Below are 21,526 nucleotides of genomic sequence, written 5' to 3'. Positions count from 1 at the left end.
AAACTCCTGGGCTCAAGCAATCCTCCTACTTCAGCCTCCCAAGTAGCTGGGACAACAGGCATGCGCCACCATGCCCGGCTAATTTTTTCTATATATATTAGTTGGCCAATTAATTTCTTTCTATTTATAGTAGGAACAGGGTCTCACTCTTGCTCAGGCTGGTTTCGAACTCCTGACCTTGAGCGATCCGCCTGCCTCGGCCTCCCAGAGTGCTAGGATTACAGGCGTGAGCCACTGCACCGGCCAAGGTTTTGGGTAGAAATGATCACACACACATGAAACATTTCAGTGGAAGTGTTTTGATTATGCCAAATTATTAATGGCAGTTATTACCTAGGTTGGTGGGATTATACATTAGTTTCTCCAATGTTATAATTTTTTGAACATTCTGGTTTATGATATATCTGTATTTACTCACATAAGGTTTTTTTTGTTTTTGTTTTTGTTTTTTTTTTTGAGACAGAGTCTCTCTCTGTTGCCTGGACTAGAGTGCCATGGCAGCAGCCTAGCTCACAGCAACCTCAAACTCCTGGGCTCAAGCGATCCTCCTGCCTCAGCCTCCCGGGTAGCTGGGACTACAGGCATGTGCCACCATGCCCAGCTAATTTTTTCTATATATTTTTAGTTGGTCAATTAATTTCTTTCTATTTTTGTAGTAGAGTCAGGGTCTCGCTCTTGCTCAGGCTGGTTTCAAACTCCTGACCTTGAGCGATCCTCCCGCCTTGGCCTCCCAGAGTGCTAGGATTACAGGCATGAGCCACCGTGCCTGGCCCTCATATAAGATTTTTAAATTAAGTAATTTTGACCCAGGTTACTAGGGAACTTGTTTTATTAACTGTACTAAGGTTCTCTAATAGTTTTTATATTTGGTTAATCACATTAATAAATAAAATGACCCAAGGGATTATAAGATCATCAGCTGTAGCAAAATGTACACCTACATCAAATTAAATCCAAAAATTAAGTTCTGTGAGACTAAACCCTGATTTATTTTGAACTGAACATGTGCTGGATACAATGAGTGATGTAAGAAACTTTCTGAGGAATTTGGCAATTTTCCTTAAAAACAGTCATTTAAAATTGTAATTAGAAATTCCAGAAGTATTTATCGAACATCAACCATTATTATACCTTATATTCCTGTGTTGCCTCAGGCACTTGTGAACCCCACTCCACCTTCTGCTCTGTACTCTCAAAAACATGTAAAAATATCTTTCTGGATTGAGTTATTCTTTCCACTATGCTATTTTACTTAAGATACTTTCAGGTGTGATTTAGTGATATTTTTACATGATTAAATGTTATAATTATAATGTCTTATTTCATATCCACTTGCTTTAACAGGCTGAATACTGCATAATAGAAAAATAATTCTAAAATACAGAGTAATCCTTCACTTATAACAATAGAAATGGGTGAAATATACAGACTTAGTTTCAAGAGTAAAAATTTTCTTTTGTCAAACTGCAGTTTTGTCCACAAAATGTAATTCTCATTTAATAAATCTGCAAATAGGCCGGGCGCGGTGGCTCACGCCTGTAATCCTAGCACTCTGGGAGGCCGAGGCGGGCAGATCACTCAAGGTCAGGAGTCCGAAATCAGCCTGAGCAAGAGCGAGACCCCGTCTCTACTGAAAAATAGAAAGAAATTAATTGGCCAACTAAAAATATATAGAAAAATTAGCCGGGCATGGTGGTGCATGCCCGTAGTCCCAGCCACTTGGGAGGCTGAGGCAGAAGGATTGCTTGAGCCCAGGAGTTTGAGGTTGCTGTGAGCTAGGCTGACGCCACGGCACTCTAGCCCTGGCAACAAAGTGAGACGCTGTCTCAAAAAAAAAAAAAAAATCTGAAAATAAAATGGTAGTTTCACTCCATTGCACATTAGAGCATGCAACTAACATATATTGTTCTATTTCCCTTGATCCCATTGACTCTGTGGTTATAGAAGTAATCAACTTTATAGTAATTAACCATAGGTTGGCTGCCATTGTGCCCATCTAGAAATGTAAGACTTTTCTTTCCCATTAATGTCTCACTCACTTTTCCCTGGGAGTTCTTAATGGTGTCTCACATGAGTTCATCAACAGTTTTGTCCAGAATGTGTGACATCCACCATGTTCTCCTGCCTTAGTTCACCCTTGTTGAGATCTGCTCCCTATAATAAGATGGTGAAAAGCACCTCAGCCTTTCCCTATGTCCATGTCACCACAATGGAACCTGTGTCATGAGCAAGGGCACTCCCTCTAGAAAGTCCCAAGTGGACCACAGGCAAAATGTGCAGAACTTAGAAGCGATGTCAATTACCATCCCTAATCTGTGCCACCCTTCGCCATCTAAGCCTTAACGTGTGCTGCTTCACCTGAAGGATCTTGATGTTGAAGGAATTGTCTACATCTATGGAGAAAAATAAAAGTAGATTCTTACCTAACTTCATATAAAAAAGTGTATTTCAGATGGGTTGAAGACCTAAATATGAATGGTGAAAGTAAATAAAAAAGAATGTGGGAGAATACATTTTCCACAAAGGATTGGGGGGAAACTTTTAAACAAAACCTTCATATGGAAATAATCAGATCCACCAATTTTTAACCTTATGATTTATTATTATTGTTGTTATTTCCATACTAAGGGTTTCTGTTTTATAAGAGAAACTAAGACTAAGTTTACAAATGATGGATTGGGACACTTAGATCATGACAAGGGCACATTCCACCGGCCACATCATAACTCAGATCATAAAAATGTCAAGCCAGGGCTCTCTGTGCACTAAAGAGAATTTTATGAAAACAATGTAGCTGGTATCTCTGAAAAAATATCTGTGACTATATGACTAATTGTTTACTCTGTTCATTCAACACTAGATAATAGTTATAGGGAAAATGGAAAAAAAAAGTAATGATAGAAGAAAAACAACTGAATGATAGAAGGAAAAAATTCGAGGAAAGATACAAGCTCTCAGAAGGAAAAGATCCACTAAATTCCAGGCAGAATGAACAAAAGAAAGTTCCAGACTTAGACACAACCTTATGAAATTTAGATTTCGAGTAAATGGAAGAAATGAGTCTCCTGGGTGAGAGAGAAGAACCCTTTAAAGGAACAAGAAAAACTTAGCAAACGGATGCGAAAAGATGATGGGGCAATGACATCCAAGTCCTCAAGGCAGGCAGTTTAAGCCTGGAATCCCAGACACAGCCAGATTATCAGTTATGCATATGGACAAAGTCAAGGTATTTTTAAACATGTAAGAACTCAAAAAGGTTACATTCTGTATAATCTTTGTCAGAAAATTCCTCCAGGCAATATCGGATGTAGGAAACGGTGGGGTTTACTCTAAGGTGGAAAGGGAAGTTCTAGGATGGTGTTTATGCAGCTAAAACAGGTTCGTACTAGAAAAGGAAGTCAAAAAGCTCTACCAGGGAGGGACAACTCCAGGAGGAGCTGATTTCATGGAATAGATAACATGACTGAGATGCTGGATCATGTTGAGGCTTTGGTGGAAGGACATGTGACTAATTAAAGGCAGTTGCAGGCTGGGCACGGTGGCTCATGCCTGTAATCCTAGACTCTGGGAGGCCTAGGTGGGCGATTGCTCAAGGTCAGGAGTTCGAAACCAGCCTGAGCAATAGCGAGACACCGTCTCTACTATAAATAGAAAGAAATTAATTGGCCAACTAATATATATAGAAAAAATTAACCGGGCATGGTGGCGCATGCTTGTAGTCCCAGCTACTCAGGAGGCTGAGGCAGGAGGACTGCTTGAGCCCAGGAGTTTGAGGTTGCTGTGAGCTAGACTGACGTCACGGCACTCACTCTAGCCTACGCAACAAAGTGAGACAGTTGCAGATTTTTTTGTCACCCATTCAATTGAGAGTCTGGTTTTGCTCTTCTAGTCTGATTGGGTGACTCAGTTGACCAATAGAAAGTCACTGAGTGGCTTTCCAGACCAGGCCATAGAAGCCTTGCAGCTTCTGCGTGGTTCTCTTGGGATACTCACGTTTGAGATGCTCTGTCTTGGAGGCCAGTCACTATGTTAGGAAGTGCTGCCATTTTGAGAACACTATGCTGTGAAAAGCCCAAGCCTCATGGAAAGGCCACATGTAAGATTCTGCTTGACAGCCTCAGCTGGGTTCCCAGCTGACTGCTAGCCATGTGAGAAATCATCTCAAACCAGTCAAGCCTTCAGTTGACTGTGGCTCAGTTACCACTTGACTGCAACAGCATGAGAGACTGCAAGTGAGAACCACCCAGCTCAGTTCATTCCTGGACCCAAGAGAGGTAAGACATTGTTCTTTAAGCTCCTATGTTTTGGAGTGTTTTTTAATTCAGCACTAGATATGCATGGCAGCACATTTTAACTTTGTCAGTAAGAAAAAAGGAAAACCTGTAGAAACTCCAGGAAATTTTGAAAAACAACCTAGGAATTTTGGCATAAACACAAAGAAATCTAAATATGGCAAGATTTTGAGAACTTCTGGCATATATACAGCTTCTTCAGGTTAAATGCAATTAAAGTTGTGTTCTATCTACTTCCTTTTGTCTTATGAAACTTTTCCTTGATGTCTCATGATGCTGAAGGTCTAATCTGGTAAGAGCTCTCTTAAATATGTATCCAGCCTGCAGTCATCTCTTTTGGAAATATTAATCATAGCCTCTCTGTGCAGATTTTAACTTTCACAGCATGTTTTAAGTAATTTCAGTTACAAGGTTTAGAGCAGGAAAGAGTCATGGTTCTTGATTTGTATCTGCTGTTAATTATTTAACACAGTGATTCCCAAACTTGAGTATGCATTAGAATCACCTGAATGACTTGTTAAATCACAGGTTATTGGACATCCCTCCCCCCACCCCCCACCCCGCCTTCTGGGATGGAGCCAAGGAAATTGCATTTCTAACAAGTTCCTAGGTAATGCGATGCTGTGGGTTCAGGAGCCACACTTTGTGAACCATTGCCCTAAGATAGAATGAATTCACAATAAACCCAACCTTTATTCTTTCCTTCCATTCATAGTTTTTGTTTGTTTGTTTATTTCACCCTCTATAAGAGCTCTAGATAATTTTATGTTTTTTGAGAAACCAGTTGACTATGCTGTTTCTCCAGATTGCAGTGGTTTACAAAATTTCAATCCCTAAACACCATGGAGAATGTTCCTTTTTTTTTTTTTTTTTCAAATTCACAGTCAACATTTATTACTGCACATATACTAAAGACAAAAGCAAAGGGAACTCTTCATTTCTGACCCCCCTGAGGACTCCTGACCCCCTCAAATCTTCTTCCTCTCCACTTTATTTCATTGTTGTTCTTAAAATGAATTCCAAAACCCAAGAGAGGGATAGGGCTCTTACCAAGAAGAAAAGGAAGAACCTATGCTGTTATGGTTCAGTGCATTCTGAAATTTTGAAATTTGGGGCCTATTTATACTTCAAGACAAACAGAGATCATGTTAACGATAGCAGATGTTCCTTTTGAGAACACTGTAGACAATGTAAATGCAAAAGGACTGCAGGCCTAAAACAGGAGGAGGAAGTGAAGTAGTAGGGGTAGGAGTGGAGGGAAAGCAAAACTGAGGGGTACAGAGAGCTTAGTTTCATAGAGGTGGAGAGTTAGGAGACTGTCTAAAGATGATTGAACAAGAAGCGGAGATGTAATTATAATATTTAAGGCTAAATAAGTAACCATGAATAGAACTTAATACTGCTGTCAAACACTGGTTAGGGGAGGAGAAGGAACGGTAAGTGTGACATAAGTAAGTCAATTCCTTATCTTTCAAGAGGTGGTCCACAAAAATCATCCAAAGTTAGTATGTCAAGAAATTAGATTATTTAGAACTATGCAGAAAACCACTAAGAAAAACTAAAACCAGACACTGATGAAATGGATTATCTCTTGGAATTGGGACTGAGGGTAGGAGTTTGGGGTGGGGAGACTGTTGCCTTTTGTTGTAAGTTCTTTGGTGGAATTTAATTTTTTACAATATATGTCAATGGAAAAGAACTTAAATTCTGTAACATAATTTAAAGAAGTTTATTCTGAGCCAAGTATGAGTGACCATGGCCCAGAGCCATGCCTAAGAAGCCTTGAGCGAGTGGTCTTGCCTCGGTTGGGTTACAGTTTGGTTTTATACATTTCAGGGAGACAGGCATTATACATAAAGTAATAAATCAATACATTGGTGTACATTGGTTTGGCCTGAAAAGGCAAGGCATCCTGAAGTGGATGATTACAGGTTATAGGTATGTTTAAAGATTCTTTGACTTGTAATTGGTTAAAGAAATGAAGCTTTGATCATTTAATACCAATTTGCTGGTGAGTACATGTGCTTGTTTTTCCATTCTTGGGATACTTAATAGAATGGATATCCAGCTCTATCCAGGATAATACAAGAGGTGCTATATCACCATTGTTTCTTATAGCTGAATAGGAATAACATTGATCAGGGGCAGATGGGAGGGGAGAGGAAAGGATGGGTATATACATACATAATGAGTGTGATCCGAAACGTCTGGGGGATGGTCATGCTTGAAGCTCTGACTCGACGGGGGAAAGGGACAAGGGCAATATACGTAATCTTAACATTTGTACCCCCATAATATGCTGAAATAAAAAAAAGAAATGAAGCTTTGTCTAAAGGCTTGGACTGTTTTAAGTTAAGGAAGTCTGGTGATCATAAGTGAGCCACTGGACATATACCAAGACTCAAGTGATCTGTTAAGTAAATTGAGGACCTGCAGGTGTAATTTAAACTTTGCCTTGCACGGCCTTAGGCCTGTTAATGAGTTATAAAGGACCGCTCCCCAAAGGGGTGGGGGCATGATGAGGCATGTCTGATCTTCCTTCTCATGGCCAGCAAATCAGCTTTAGGGTATTTCTGGAGTCCCCTTGGCTAAGAGGGGAGGTCCTTCCATTCAGCTGTGGGGCTCAAGATTTTATTTTAGTTCACAAATACATGCTGATATTTCTTCTTCTGCTTTTTTTTTTTCTATATCCACACACCTGCCCTGCCCCACGCTGATATTTCTCTGATTAAAAACAGTCAAGCTAGCTACTTGGCTAAAAACTACTGAACAAAATTGCAATTCTTGATTCTGACTAGCAATCCGTGATTTGGGTGGGGCAAGTTATTTGGACTCTCTAACCTCAATTTTCTTTTCTTAAAAATTGGGAAGGATGGCCGGGCGTGGTGGCTCACGCCTGTAATCCTAGCTCTCTGGGAGGCCGAGGCGGGCGGATTGCTCGAGGTCAGGAGTTCAAAACCAGCCTGAGCAAGAGCGAGACCCCGTCTCTACTATAAATAGAAAGAAATTAATTGGCCAACTGATATGTATATAAAAAATTAGCCGGGCATGGTGGCGCATGCCTGTAGTCCCAGCTACTCGGGAGGCTGAGGCAGAAGGATCGCTCAAGCCCAGGAGATTGAGGTTGCTGTGAGCTAGCCTGACGCCACGGCACTCACTCTAGCCTGGACAACAAAGCGAGATTCTGTCTCAAAAAAAAAAAAAAAATTGGGAAGGTAATAGTAATTTATTGTAGGTTATTCTAAGAAACAGATGCAGCAATTATGTAGAAAAAGCATGTAGCACATTACTGGGCACATCGTACCTGAATAAATATTAGCTATTATTATTATTATTAATGTCATTATAACCATACTTAAAACAGACTGGCTACCGTATTCATGGGCGTGGAGGGCAAAGGCAGACTACAGGCAGGAAAGCCAAATCTGGTCCCTGCATGTATCTCTGAGTATCGTGATACATGACATTAATTTTCATTGTGCGCATCTATGTGTGTGCACACCTATGTGTGTTTGCCTCGTTGTACCTTTCTCAGAAATCCAAGGAGTACCAAAGAAGGAGTACGTCAGTAAAGTCTGATTCGACAGTATAGCTTTATATAGCTTTGGGAAATAAGGGGAGAGAATAAAGGGTCATGGAATCTAGAAAGAAATGAGCCCTGTTCCATGCTTCTCTCTTCTGGAGACTGCATGGAGGCAACAGTATCCTTTCAGGGTTCTCTGGCCAGGAGTTCCAAGTGGAACATATTGGGGAAGCTGAACTTGAATGCATGGGCTCTGCTTCCAGAGTAACTTAGGAGCAAGCAACCTGAGCTGACCTCATTCTCCTGCCCCATAAATACTTGAGAAAGGCATGGCTACACTAGTTAAAATTCAGCATCTTTAATAATCCATCTGCCAGTTGAATTATTCGATCTAACCTGATCCCAAAGTCATAACTTGACTCTAAAATGAGTGTAATGAAAAAAGTCATATTACCCCAAAATGCTCACCTAAAGCACTAATAAAATCCTTACGTGCATAGGTCAATACGTTATAATCACTGGAGTTTCCATCCTGGGAGCAACTTGGCACACTGACACAGAAATATATCTAGAGAATGGGCCTGGACCAGGGCAGAGAAGGCTGAGAGCTTCCCATGTAGCCCTTAATGACTCATGTTAGGACTATGGACCCTGAAAGCCTTTCAAGTCTGTATTTCAAATGGCTATACTATTTTGTCCAGAGGAATGTGCGATCTGTTGAGTCTATAGCGGAGGGAAGGGCCTTGGTGGGCATGGCAGATAGTCCCTAAGGTGACCCCATGACTCCCCCCTGGTGTTCATGCTCTGTACATCTCTCTCCCTTGGGGCACAGGCACGACCTGTGACCTGCTTCTAGCCAGTAGCATATGGCAAAGGTGAGGCAATTTTGGACATGCACTTAAGGTCTCAATAAGTTATTATTATTATTATTGTTTTTTGAGACAGAGTCTCACTCTGTTGCCCAGGCTAGAGTGCTGTGACTACAGCCCAGCTCACAGCAACCTCAAACTCCTGGGCTCAAGCAATCCTCCTGCCTCAGCCTCCCGAGTAGCTGGGACTACAGGCATGTGCCACCACACCTGGCTAATTTTTTCTATTTTTAGTTGTTTGGCTAATTTCTTTCTATTTATAGTAGAGATTGGGGGGGCGTCTCACTCTTGCTCAGGCTGGTTTCGAACTCCTGAGCTTGAGCGATCCACCCGCCTCGGCCTCCCAGAGTGCTAGGATTTCAGGCGTGAACCACCACACCCAGCCTCAATAAGTTATTTTTTAGGCAATCAAAAGGGAGATTATCCTGGATGGGCGTGACTTGATCAGGTGAAAATCATAATTAACAGGAATAATAATTAAAAAAAACCCCAAACCCAAACCAAAATCCAATGCTCTGAAATTAATGTGTAACAGAAAATTGAGGTACAATTATAAATATGTAGGAAAGATTAGAGAAAGTGCAGTGGAAAGCAGCAGGTTAATTTGAAGTTGAATGGTGAAATAAGCTACTTTGGATAATTGATTGTTCTTTCAGTAATGTAGGATTTAGGTCATTCCATTGTTTTGTGTAGCAAAAATATTTGATAAAGACATGGACTGTTCTTCCATGGATTTCCTATCTATAGGCTTTGAAATTAAAACAATGAGATGAGTAGGCCAGGGAATAGGTAGAATAACTAAAAAGTATCCAATTCAATGATGTTCAAGTTGATATGAATAAAAATTCAGTTCAAAAGGTGAGATTCCTACTCTTTGATCTTCCAAAGCTGAGAAGCTATTGCTGACTTTAAAGGAAGATTTGGGATGTTATATATAAAATTTTTTTGTCATAGATTTGCAGTGGCAGCAGGGAAAGTAGCACTGAAATCCATAAAGCCAAACTGATAGCTGGTCTCACAGACAGACACACACACATACACATATACACATCCCTATCTATTCAACCCCATCCTACACCTCTATATGTCCATGCACACACACACACACACACACACACACACACACACACACATCAAAATTGACCACTTTCAAAGCAAAGACAAAGTCAGGTTAGAGACAAAATGCAATATTCATGCATTTTGATCCCCATAAAGATTTTTCAATGTTTGGAAGAGATAAGGAATTACCTAAACAAAGCTAACTTGTTTGTTTTCAATTTCAAAAATAGTTCACACAATTATGAAAGGTGATAAGCAGTCAGTAAACAAACTGCCCCCATTGCCAAATCAAGAGTAATCCAGGCAGTAAAAATTATACCAATATCCTGAGTAGCTCATAATTAACTTTCAGAAAATTAATAACTGGGATTTAGAAATATATGAAAGTGCTGGGAGGCCGAGGTGGGAAGATCACTCAAGGTCAGGAGTTTGAGACCAGCCTGAGCAAGAGCGAGAACCCATCTCTAGTAAAAATAGAAATTAATTGACCAACTAAAAATATATAGAAAAAATTAGCTGGGCATGGTGGCACATGCCTGTAGTCCCAGCTACTCGGGAGGCTGAGGCAGGAGGATTGCTTGAGCCCAGGAGTTTGAGGTTGCTGTGAGCTAGGCTGACGCCACGACACTCTAGCCAGGCAACAGAGTGAGACTGTCTCAAGAAATATATGAGAGTGGGATACAAAAAAATGAAGATGTCTTTCCTAAGACAGCTCATACGAAAGATGAAATTCATAGTCAAAGGCATTGAGCCATTGTAGTATTGCTATAGCTAGTGATTTCAATATTTATTGTCAGGCTTTCTTTCTGGAAAATAATTTCTTTTGTGATTAGACTGATTCCTACTGAGTCTGGGGTCAGTGGGGTCTGTGTTAATTTTAATATCTGAGCAATTGTATTAGTTGTTGGATTTTTCTAGAAGCTCAATGCTGTAGTGGTTGTTCATCTGAGCATTCCATCTTTCCACATCAATCATAACCCTTATGACCAATCCCCTTACATGAAATATGATGGAACTGAGACCAGACCAAGTCTCTGAACCAAAAGCAAAACTCACAAATGGTACAATAACAATAACCTTAGTATAAATAGAGAAAAAAATAAAAGAAAATGCCCTGAATTGTGGACAATGATTGTCTTTGGGGGTTGAGTTTATAGGGGTCTTGTACTTTCTCCATCATTTATTTCTGCAATGTTTATTTGATAATATTAAGGAATTACTAATTTTTTGAATGTGAAAATGGCATCATTACTATGTTTAAAGTTCTTATAGGATATTCTTACTGAAATATCAATGGATAAAGTGCTATGATGTCTGGGATTTGCATTTAAACTATACAGTGTGGAAGCGGGTAGAAATACAGAAAATAAGATTGGACATGAGTTGGTGTGTGATGAGTCCACACTGATTCATTATAGGATTGTGTCTACTTTTGTATAAACTTGAAAGTTTTGTAATAAAAGATTAATAAAAATGGCAGGAAATAAACTTGGAAAGGTAGACTGGTAACTAAATGTAAAGGAGCTTGGGTGCAAGGAAGTTTTATTCTCTAGTACAGTGCTCTCCAAACTTTAGTGAATGCAAACCCTACCTGCGACAATAGTTTTGCATGCATGCACCAGGCATATACGTATTTATTTATTCATTCGTTTATTTATTTAAAATTATGTACATATATCACTGTACTATTATGCCATTATAAAACATACACAACATAAAAAAAGCTAGATAAAAATACGCACAAGTATCATTTTAATATGTTATTTCTACACTCTAGTGAACCTGGACCCCAGTTAGGAGCCCCATGCTTAGTGAATGCGGGGGCCCCTTGAGGTTTTCTGAGTAGCAAAGAATTTATTTATAAGAAACAGAAACTTACTGGCGCAGCCACAGGTAATGGGAGATTGATTAGAAAGACCCAGAGCTATTTCCCTGAGGCTTCTCAAAGAACTCAAATGGACTGGGAAGTTGTTCTAACTCTAATAGATATGTGATTTGAACAAGGATCATCACTTCCTTGTACACTTTTATATATATATATATGAAATACATACAATGTGTTCTACATACAGAGTCAGGATACAATATGCATATAAAACAAACATCCCCCACATATTATCTTGGGCAATATATTCAACACCATGATTATGATGATAATAATATCTAACATTGAGTACTTACTCTCTGCCAGGTATTGTGGCTAAGAAGTTTACATACATAATTTTACTCAAAACTCATGACAACTCCATGGAAATAGATCTTATTATTGATTTCCATTTTATTATGAGGAAATTAAAACTTAGAAAAAATAGCTTTCCCACGATGAAAGGGCTAGAAAATGGCAGAGTCAAAACTTAAATCAAGATGTTTCTGACTCCAAACCCCATATCTTTACTCAACCATATTGCCTCCAGAGAAAATTAAGGATAGTGTCCAAACCAGCAGATTGTTGATGATTAAATGAGATAATATAGGTGATATGTTTAGCACACTGACATAGGGCACACATCCTATTAATAGGTCAGGATTTTTGTACACAGAATGATATTTACTAAGATTTTCCACAGTAAACACCACTAATATCTCTCAATATCAAAACACCAATATTTATAATTATAGTTGTAATGAAATAATGTTTTATTATTTAATTAAACATTATTTATAATAACACACACCTAAACCCCCTTTCTTTGCTGCTATCTGTAAACATGTGGGTTACTAGAGAGAGATTGCAATTGTGGACTGTGTTATGCCTCCTGCCCAGTAGGTTACAAAAATGGAAATATTTGTAACTGGTGTACTCCTGTCATATTCTAAGGAGCCACGAACATAAGTAGGAGTACGTGTAGTTTGAGCACTGAATGACCCAGGAAATACATATGTACATGATGACTTTATTTTACGATGGCAGGGTATTTTTGGAGGTTTGACACTCCTGAAAACTTCTTTGCATTCCATTGGTTTCACTTGAACTGGTCAAACTCACCACTTCTATTTCTTTCTTTTTTTTTTTTTTTTCAGATTTCATATTTTTAATTCAGCCAATCCAAATAAGTATATTCTTAATAAACACTTTACTATTTATCTAGTCATGGCTTCCATTATTAGAGTAGCCATCTCTCCCTGATTTCCTGCAACATCCCAGATTTGAGAGTTTGTCCTGATATTAGGCTGGAATTCCAAACTTGATTGGCAGCCTTGGTCCCTGTAGAGGCGGTGATGTATGAAGCCATATGCTGAGAGCTGCGATCTAAGATGTGACTCATAGGTGCTGGTGTGTGGTCTGGTCTACATTACTGGGTCTGTACCTAATTTTGATGATCTAATATTAAATGTTCCTTTTTGTAAGTTTGCAAATACTTTACTAAACGTTCTGTCACTCTAAAGGGAATGTTAAGTTTCATGGTTGAGTTGGGATGGAGGGAAAATAATGTCTTTGGTTCATAGATTTTTGACATTTAGTCAAAGCAGATCTCTCCATAAAATAACTAGTTTGGATATTATTAATTCAACACATTTTATGTAATGAGATAATCTATAACTCTAGGTATTACCTAGGAACCTGCCCATCATTCCCTCTGTTCTTCTATTTGGGAAGTTTTTAAATTCTAGAAACACTGTGAAGAGCATTTGTATTGACACAGTAGAATCCATCCCCCCACACATTTGTAGACCAAATAGCATAAACCCAAATTAAATATGTGGGATTCTTGGAAGAAAGCATCTTATAACCAAACACTATGAGCAAAAAAATTAATTTATTATAGATATATTCTCTACTAATTCATAATAGCTTCTTGAATTTTAAATGTCTTTTTGCTATTTCCAATGCTTAAAAATCATAATTTTAAAACATAAGTACTGTTTTATATACACTGTGATTTCTTTTCTTTTCTCTTTTTTGTTTTGTTTTGTTTTTTTACTTCTAAATATGAATGATACGGTCTCCAAGTATTTGCTTGGAAAGAAAGGGGAAAGGATTCATTGTTTTGCTCTAACACGATAGAATTTAAAATTTCACATCTCATATACCTGGAGTTTTGACTATATGAAAAATAGCCAAATGTCATCACTTTCTTGGATATTTCTTTTACGTGTATATATATATGCATAATATAAACAGAATACATCTGATTAGTACATTTCAACATTTCATCAATGTGACTTTTATCTCCTATTTTATATAAAATAACAAAATATACAGAGAGAAGAAAGGAGACATCTGTTCATCGTACACATAAAGTAAATAAAAGTTCATGTATGGCTTTGCAAAGGTAGATTATGACGTGACTTTCATATTTATTTATTTAAAAGCCTCTTGAGAGAACGTGTTAGTGTGCTTACGAGAGCGGCCATGGTGGTTGAATGTCGCGCCGAGAGTCCAACATTAGGGTCCCCAGTCTTTCCAGTGGCTGCCTCGGCAGCTTTCAGGAGACAAATGTAGTTTATGACCACTTCATCGATCTTCCCTACAATTTCCTGCTGCTGTGTTTCTGAGTTCACGACTTTAACTAATCGCATGCAAGCTTCTGTTAAGCAACAGAGCACTTGAAAGCTGGAAGTCATAGCTAGGAGCATCTCCTCTGGGCTTTTCTCAGCCATCGCCATTTTCCTACAGGCACTTCCCAATTGTCTGGACTCGATGGATAACAGTTGCTTGTACTGAGAAAGTGTAAGGTCGTACGCCTCAGGGCGTGACTCCTCTCTCCTCTCCTTGGTTGCCCTGACGAGGCAGAGCAGCTCATTGGCATCATTTTGGGCTGCGAGGAACCCATCAGGCATTGCATATGTGCTCTCCTTTAGGGCATTTATTCTTGCAATCCGGGCATCAAAAGCCAGGTTGCTGAAGTCCAAGTCATCTGGGCCACTCAGGTCTTCTGTCCAGACCTTCAGCACTGAACCTCTGGATAGCTCCCCTCCTTGCTTCTGAATCCCAACAGCCAGGGAGAGGCTGGTTGGTTCTGACATGGCCTGAGTCATCTGTGGTCGATAAAGGCAAGACACCTGGCGGGTGGCCTCTCCCTCCTCTTCCTCCTCATCACCATCTTCATCCTGCCCTCGGTTCAGGAAGCAGTAGCTGAAGGGACCCCGGCATCTCCAATTGCTGCCCTCCAGCTTCCGCAAGGGTAATGTCCTATAGAGCTTTGAGTCTTTATGAGCCACTGGGGACCTTTTGTGAAACTTCCCCTCAGAGCTTAAGTGCATTGAGCTTTGGGAAAAACTTTTGGTGAGCTTCTTCCCTAGGGGGAGTTCTGCTCGCCTTTCCGAACTGGCCTCCTGTGCTTCTGTGATGCCTGGACACTTTAAGCTGACTGCACCCCTGGTTCTCTCTCGGAAGGTCTCCAAACCTACAGATCCTAAGAGGATACTGCTGCTATGTTTCAGAGCTCTCTGGCTGGGGGTTGCCCTGAGGCTCCCCCCTCTCAGATCCGGTGGCCGCCAGCTCACAGCCTCTCCATATGCCTGGTTTGCTTGAGAGAAATCATTAGGGTCTTGATTTGGAATTGGCACCTTTGATTCCGAGTGAATGTTTGATGGTAGCAGGATGGGATCAGCTTCAAGATGTTGAGACCAAGCTGAAGGCATGCCTCCTTGTCTCTCCTTCCCAGGCTCTGTCAAAGCTACACTAGGGGTAGTAGAAAAACAGAGAGAATCATTAAGCATCTCTGGGAGGCCATTTTTTACTACATTTCTACATGATGTCTGTTATTTCCTAAGAATGCATTCTAGAAGGGCTGCCATATGCCAGGATCACCCTGCTTTTAAAGGCCACCTCCTGATATTGCATAACAGATTTCCATTTCAATGTATGCCAAGAAATACTGGAATCTGTTATTTCTGGAAGTAGTGATTTATTTGGAATTGTCTAGAAATCCCAAACACTTTTAGGGAGACAATGGTATTTTATGAATTGCCTTGCTCTCAATATTTACCTATCAAAGCTTAGACACATAGAAAACAAACATCCTATGTACAGATTATTCAAATATATTGAAGATATTTAAGTTTCATTTCAAGGGAGTTAGATGAATCCTGGCATCAGTTACTTTTTTTTTTCAAGAAGTGGCCTAACTTAATTAATGCAAATTAAGTAAGTTAATGTTTTTTAAAATGAGGTTTGCTTGGTACGGGATCTGAAGTTGAGATGCTGGGCCAGTTGCTAAACTATTCTTAGAAAAGGCAATGTGAAGAAAATAATCTTCATCTCACAGAATTTATGTGAGGAGCACCAGGTAACTTAGGTGAAGCTCTTTGTAAACAATGAAGAATTAAACAGTGTGATTTAATTAGTTTGGAGGTAAAGATGCAGTTGGGTGATGAGTTAAATAACATTCACAGATGGCTTTTCCAAGGTAGGTGAAGCTAGTGATGGGTTTTGAGAAAGCAGAAAGTCTTAAAAGGGCAGGAGCAGAAATTGACCAGTATAAGATCTCACTAGCATCTATTGATCTATATGGAAAAGACCGTATTGATGATATAATTTAAAGAGCATCTGCTTTCGCCATGTGACTGCCAGCCAACTGGGTGGTAAACTGGTGAAGGTGGGGAACAAAAGGTGACTGTGTACTTCTTTCTGCATGTGTCTATATTTAATTATTTTAGGGAAAATAAAACAGCTTATCACAAATAGCCTCCAAATCTTCCTGACACTGGGGTATGCCAGACACTTCAGAATATTCCTTTAGTGGAGTCTTACAGAGTAGGGAGGAATCTGTATGACTGCTGAATGACAAATGATCCCTCCAAACCCCTCCAATCTCCCTGATGCCCTGCTCTCTTATCCTTCCTTGTCTCTCAACAGCAAAATGACAGAATTGGAAATCAGATGTCTTGGAAAGGAAATCAACTATGATGTGATTCTAAGCAATACTACACCTTGTAACTAAAAGTCACACTGGGCACTGCTAAAAGTTTGCATTTAGAATTTAGGGAAAAAAATACTGCTCCACCAAATTCTAAAAACAAGCACAGAGCAAGATTATAAAGAGCAAATGCCATTTCCACCATTGTTCCAGATCTAGAAACTTTAGTATTTATTAAACACCAGGGGATCAATAATTGCTACTTAACAGTTCTGTGGCCTTTTGTTATTCTAACTTTTGCTTTTCTTCCAGACTTTTTACTTTTGGGTTTGTTGTAAATTTGGTTTACATGCTCCTGGCGTGTAATGCAAAGTACTAGATCCGTCATTGCTGTACCTGTGGTTTCCTTAATCTTGGGGAGCCGATGGCATCCATCTCTCAAAGTGCCAAACAGGGGTTCGGCATTAATGGCTGAGTGCAGAGCAGGTACTGTCATCCGTGGACACATCCCTTCCGTCTGTGGGTGCAGGTCCTTAAAGGTGGCTCCGTGGCCGGGAAGCCCAGGGGCTCTCTCCTCTGAAGGGATCAGGTGCTTCCCCATGGAGGGGCAGAGCGGCGACTCTACGGGAGTGGCGCAGGCACTGCCGCTGCTGCCGGTGCCACAGCCTGCATCCACTGAAGAGCCTTGGGAGCTCTGCAGAGAAAAGTGGCCCTCGCTTTGCAGCGATGACATCCGCTTGGCCAAGTGGTAGTCACAAAGGCGGGCTACACTTTCTTCTGCCTCGGGAAGCTTGGAGGGATGGTCGCAGCCGGATGAGTCAGCATCCTCTGGGTTACCTAAGTCTTTGGCTGAAGATGCACAGGTCACGTCAGTTAAGAAGCGGTCCCCTTGGCCAAGTCCCGAAACATCACTGGCTTCTCCATCAGGAGCTCCTTCATCCTTCCCTTCGGCCTCCCTTGGCCCAAGACCAGAAGCTCTTGGGAAGGTTTTCCCCGTGGCTGCCTCCAATCCACTTTTGTCAGCCACCCCACCTTCCGTGGCCACATACCATCTTTGGCTGTCCTTGCGAAAGGCAGTTCTCTCCAGGTTAAAAGTGCTTAGGTGTTGGCTGTCCCTCGAAGACACAGTACCAAATTTACCACCGGTGTCCTCCTCCAGCTCAGCTGTTTTGGTCCCCTGCTGTTTGTTTCCTGGCATGTTTCCATTAGGGGGTGCTTTCCCGTCCCCATCAGCCAGCTTGCTTTTCCTTTTGCTGGTGCAGGAATACGCCACCGACCCCATGTGCAGTTTGCTAAAATAGTCAGTGACCGACTTGGTCTCCATGGTTTCAGGCTCCATCTCCATGTGGTCTGAGTGAAGTATCTGCTTGGAAGGCACAACTTTGGGCGGGAGGTCGGTGGCCGGCCGAGCAGCCAGGGCGTGGGAGGACTTCGGAGGCAAGGACCCAGCCGGGGGTTTGGAGGCGGGGAACTCCGTCTGCTCTTCTGCAAGGGGGTGGTAGCCTTCGTGAGTGGCCAAGAACATGCGGGAGAGGTTTTCTGACTGCTTTTGTGCTGTGGCCAGTTCAGAACTCTCAGTCATTTCAGAAGAGTTAGTTTCATTGCCCGAGTCTGACGAAGACTCGGGACTATAAGCCCGCAAGATGGCCACACCTGCATGCCGTAAAAGACAAGAACGGGTTAATGCATGCATCACAGGCACTTGGAGACATGTACGAAAATGGGACTCATGATTATAAAAAAAAATACCAAGTTTTTCCCTTTTCAGTAAGGATTCTGAGTTTATTGCACAGGTGTTCCGGAAATGGGGGGAGGGGAGGGATGTGCCATACTGAAAAACAAAACAAAACAAAAAACAACAAAGGAAATCACGACTCAAAAAAAAAAAGAAACCCATGATGGTAGTTTCAGCACATTTATGAAATGGGACATGCGTGAAATGGAGAACAGCACATAACAGGACTCCAAGAGCAAATGGCTTGAAAGGATGAAATGACATGGGTATCAGTGAATAAATGTAACAATCGTGAAAGAACCTGAATTGTCACTGGTCTGCTGTTCTTCGGAAACAGATAGAGCTTCTAGAGCTTCCAGCGTGGAGACGACGGCGCTCTCCAGTCCCTTCTCACACTTGCCCTCGGCACTGGTGGGCACAGCGTCAATGAGGGACACGGGGATGTCATCATTTTGGAGGCTGCTGCCTTGCTCCTTGTCCTCGCGGAATGAAGCTCCCTGGCTCTGAGAGTCCTCCTCATCCGAGCTGTCTCTGAAGCCGGGTGGAGGTGCGGCGATGGCCATGTTCAAAGAACGCAACAGGAAGTCATCCTCGTTGTCATCGCCTTCCGGAGGGGGCAGGGACGTGAGGTCAATGATGTCATCGCTTGACCCAGACAGGCTGAGGATGGCCGGCTGGTTCATCTCCCCCACCACGAGGTCCTCCTCGCAGCTCACCTCATCCTCATCCTCTGCGTCGTCGGTGTTCTCTGCGTAGCAGATGTCGTGCAAGAGGGGCTCCTCGATCCCCTCGGTGGCCTGGAAGCTCTTCACATCGCCTATGTTTGCATAAACAGAATTTGCCACGAATTGGATGCTCTCCGCATCCGGAGCGAGATCCAGGCCCTTCATGTCATTGGCACTGCCGATGTAGAGATTCCTCTGCTTCTCCAGCATTTCTGGACTCTCATCTAACAGTGTTTCGTAGCCGAGAGTTGGGGGACTAATCCCATCATCCAACGCAAGGTCTCCAAAAATAAAGGACACTTTGGCTCCTCTCGGAGATTCCTGTGCTTTCTTCAGAGTTTCTGGTCCTGAGAGGGTCAACAGGGACCGCTGCGCGAGACTTCTGTAGTCCGCCTCACACGGGGCTTCCCCGGGCTGGGTCAGTGGCTGGCTAAGTTCATCCGAATTGTAGGTGCTGTCTATGAACAAGTGCCGGTGCTCTTTCGGACACATGGCACTATCTGTCATCTCAACCGCCTTCTGTTTGGAATCTATGTATGTTATCTGGGCTTCTTGTTCCCCTTCGCCAATAAAGGTGGTCATTTGGGGTATACAGTTCCAATCTGGGCCAAGGAGGTTATGCTTGCCTTTGTTTTCAGTTCCTAAAGAGAAAGAATCATGCAAAGACACGTTACTGTGTTGTCTGGTGTTTTTATTTTTTTTGGGGGGGAGGGGTGCAGGCGTGCTCGTCTCTTTCTTAATTTCATAGCTTGTAGAATCACTTGTGCAAATACAGTTATTCAACTTTCCAAATCTGGTACAGGTCCAAATAGGCTTCAGGTGTAAAGGTTCCTTGGTTAGGAGAATTGACCTTAACAAAACAGATACTGCATAAAAGATAATTGCTGTTTGATAAAATGTAATACTATCTGGGAGTAGGGAACTATAGCTTAATTCCACCTAAATTATTAAAAGACCTCATTTACGTCTGTGAATGCGAACATACAACAAGTCTTTTACAGTCCTTAAAGGTGAGATTTCAAGAGGCTGTTATTCCAGAAAATAAATTGCCCTTTTCTTTGTAAAGTAAGACCTAACATTCCCCACTTTGTAGAGAAGATATTGGAATTTGTCCTCGTCCAGTGAAGAGAAGGTCAAGGATCTTCATATTTCTATTATATTTTTTAGGAAATTAAAATAAATATTGTAATAATAGCACAAAAACCTCTATCTTTAGCCTTTTTATATCCTAGTGGGTGGGTATTAACATATTCATGTATAAACATCGGTATACATGCCATGGATGTGTATGTGTGTATACAGTACATAAAGGGGTGGTCACAGGTAACATACTTCTCTCTGCTATTTTAAGCATAATTAATATTTAGACTAATTTTAATTTTTGTTTGTATCATGGGAACCCCTGAAGATTTGTTTGATATTCCTCATTGATTTAAAATTGCAAAACCCTAATTTAAATATTATTATTTTGTTTGCTCTTCAAGGGTCTTTCAATCTGGAATTTTGATGTGGAGATTTGTTCTGATATTTAACAAGACAGGAAACTGGGTCACTCTGTAAATATTGCTTCATAGATTCGAGAGGCAACATTTTGAGGAAATTTTAGTGCCATATTATTCTCCCATCTGTTCCCTCAAATTGCCCCCATCAAAAGTTTGGATAATACTGACATCAGATGTGAAAGATATGTAGGAAAAAAATCAGTTTTACCAAAAAGGTTTTTGCTTCCCCCAAATTATATAATGGATTTAATGCTGAACAATGTTCAGAGTCATTGTAATAAATTTTCATGAACAGCAAGTAAAAGATAGAATTTTGAAGACACTGAATTACACACTGGTCATATCTGTATCTTACCTTATAATAAATACACCTTGTAGGGGTTCAGCATTGTTATATTAACAACAATTTAGATGAATACTGGCTGTATGTGTGTGTGTGTGTGTGCGTGTGTGTGTGTGTGTGTGTATGAGAGGAGTGTGGATTGTTGCAAGGAAGGAGAGTGGTTCAGCAAAGTTGTATTGTAACAGAGGTTTGGACCAGGGGGTGGCAAACATTTTCTGTAAAGGGAGGGCCAGATAGTAAATACTTTAGGTTTTGTGGGCCAATTGTTCAGTAAAACAGCTACTCATCTTTGCTGTTGTAACATGAATGTAGCCATAGATGATATATAAACAAATGGGTGTATGGGTTGAATAGTGGCTCCCAAAAGATATGTCCACTCTGTAAATGTGACCTGTTTTGGAAAAAGAGTCTTGCAGATTTAATTAAAGATCTCGAGATGGAATCATCCTGAATTATCTGCATGGGCCCTAAATCCAATGGCAAGTGTCCTTATAAGACAAAGACAGAGGGAGATTTGGGCAACCCGGAGAAGAGGGGAACGCCATGTGAAAACAGAGGCAGAGATTGTAGTTGTGCAGCCACCAGGAATACTGACAGCCACCAGACTTGGAAAGAGGCAAAGATGGATTCTCCCCTAAAGTCTTTGGAGGGAAAAGGACCCTGCCAACAGCTTCA

General features: G+C 41.0%; 2 protein-coding genes across 5 annotated transcripts in view; both read right to left on the bottom strand.

Annotated features, from left to right (window-relative positions):
• Positions 1-21,526, bottom strand: part of LOC105882445 (glia maturation factor beta) — a 902,793-nt gene that overhangs the window by 11,775 nt on the left and 869,492 nt on the right. The gene's annotated exons all lie outside the window — the stretch shown is intronic.
• Positions 12,733-21,526, bottom strand: part of FRMPD4 (FERM and PDZ domain containing 4) — a 539,531-nt gene continuing 530,737 nt past the window's right edge. For 3 of the 4 annotated variants that reach the window (XM_012784824.3, XM_075999302.1, XM_012784823.2), the window contains 3 exons: positions 18,583-19,647; positions 16,943-18,199; positions 12,733-15,364 (listed from right to left, as the gene is read on the bottom strand). In XM_012784824.3, coding sequence (XP_012640278.1) covers positions 14,043-15,364; positions 16,943-18,199; positions 18,583-19,647 — 3,644 coding nt within the window. In that variant the 3' untranslated portion in view covers positions 12,733-14,042. Of the gene's footprint in view, positions 15,370-16,942; positions 18,200-18,582; positions 19,648-21,526 lie in introns of all 4 variants that reach the window. The other variant, XM_075999303.1, reaches the window with a different exon arrangement.

Source organism: Microcebus murinus, chromosome X, assembly GCF_040939455.1.
Source record: "Microcebus murinus isolate Inina chromosome X, M.murinus_Inina_mat1.0, whole genome shotgun sequence".
Taxonomy (NCBI): Eukaryota; Metazoa; Chordata; class Mammalia; order Primates; family Cheirogaleidae; genus Microcebus; species Microcebus murinus.
The sequence above is the reverse complement of the archived record's forward strand: the minus strand, read 5'-3'. Positions and strand labels throughout refer to the sequence as shown.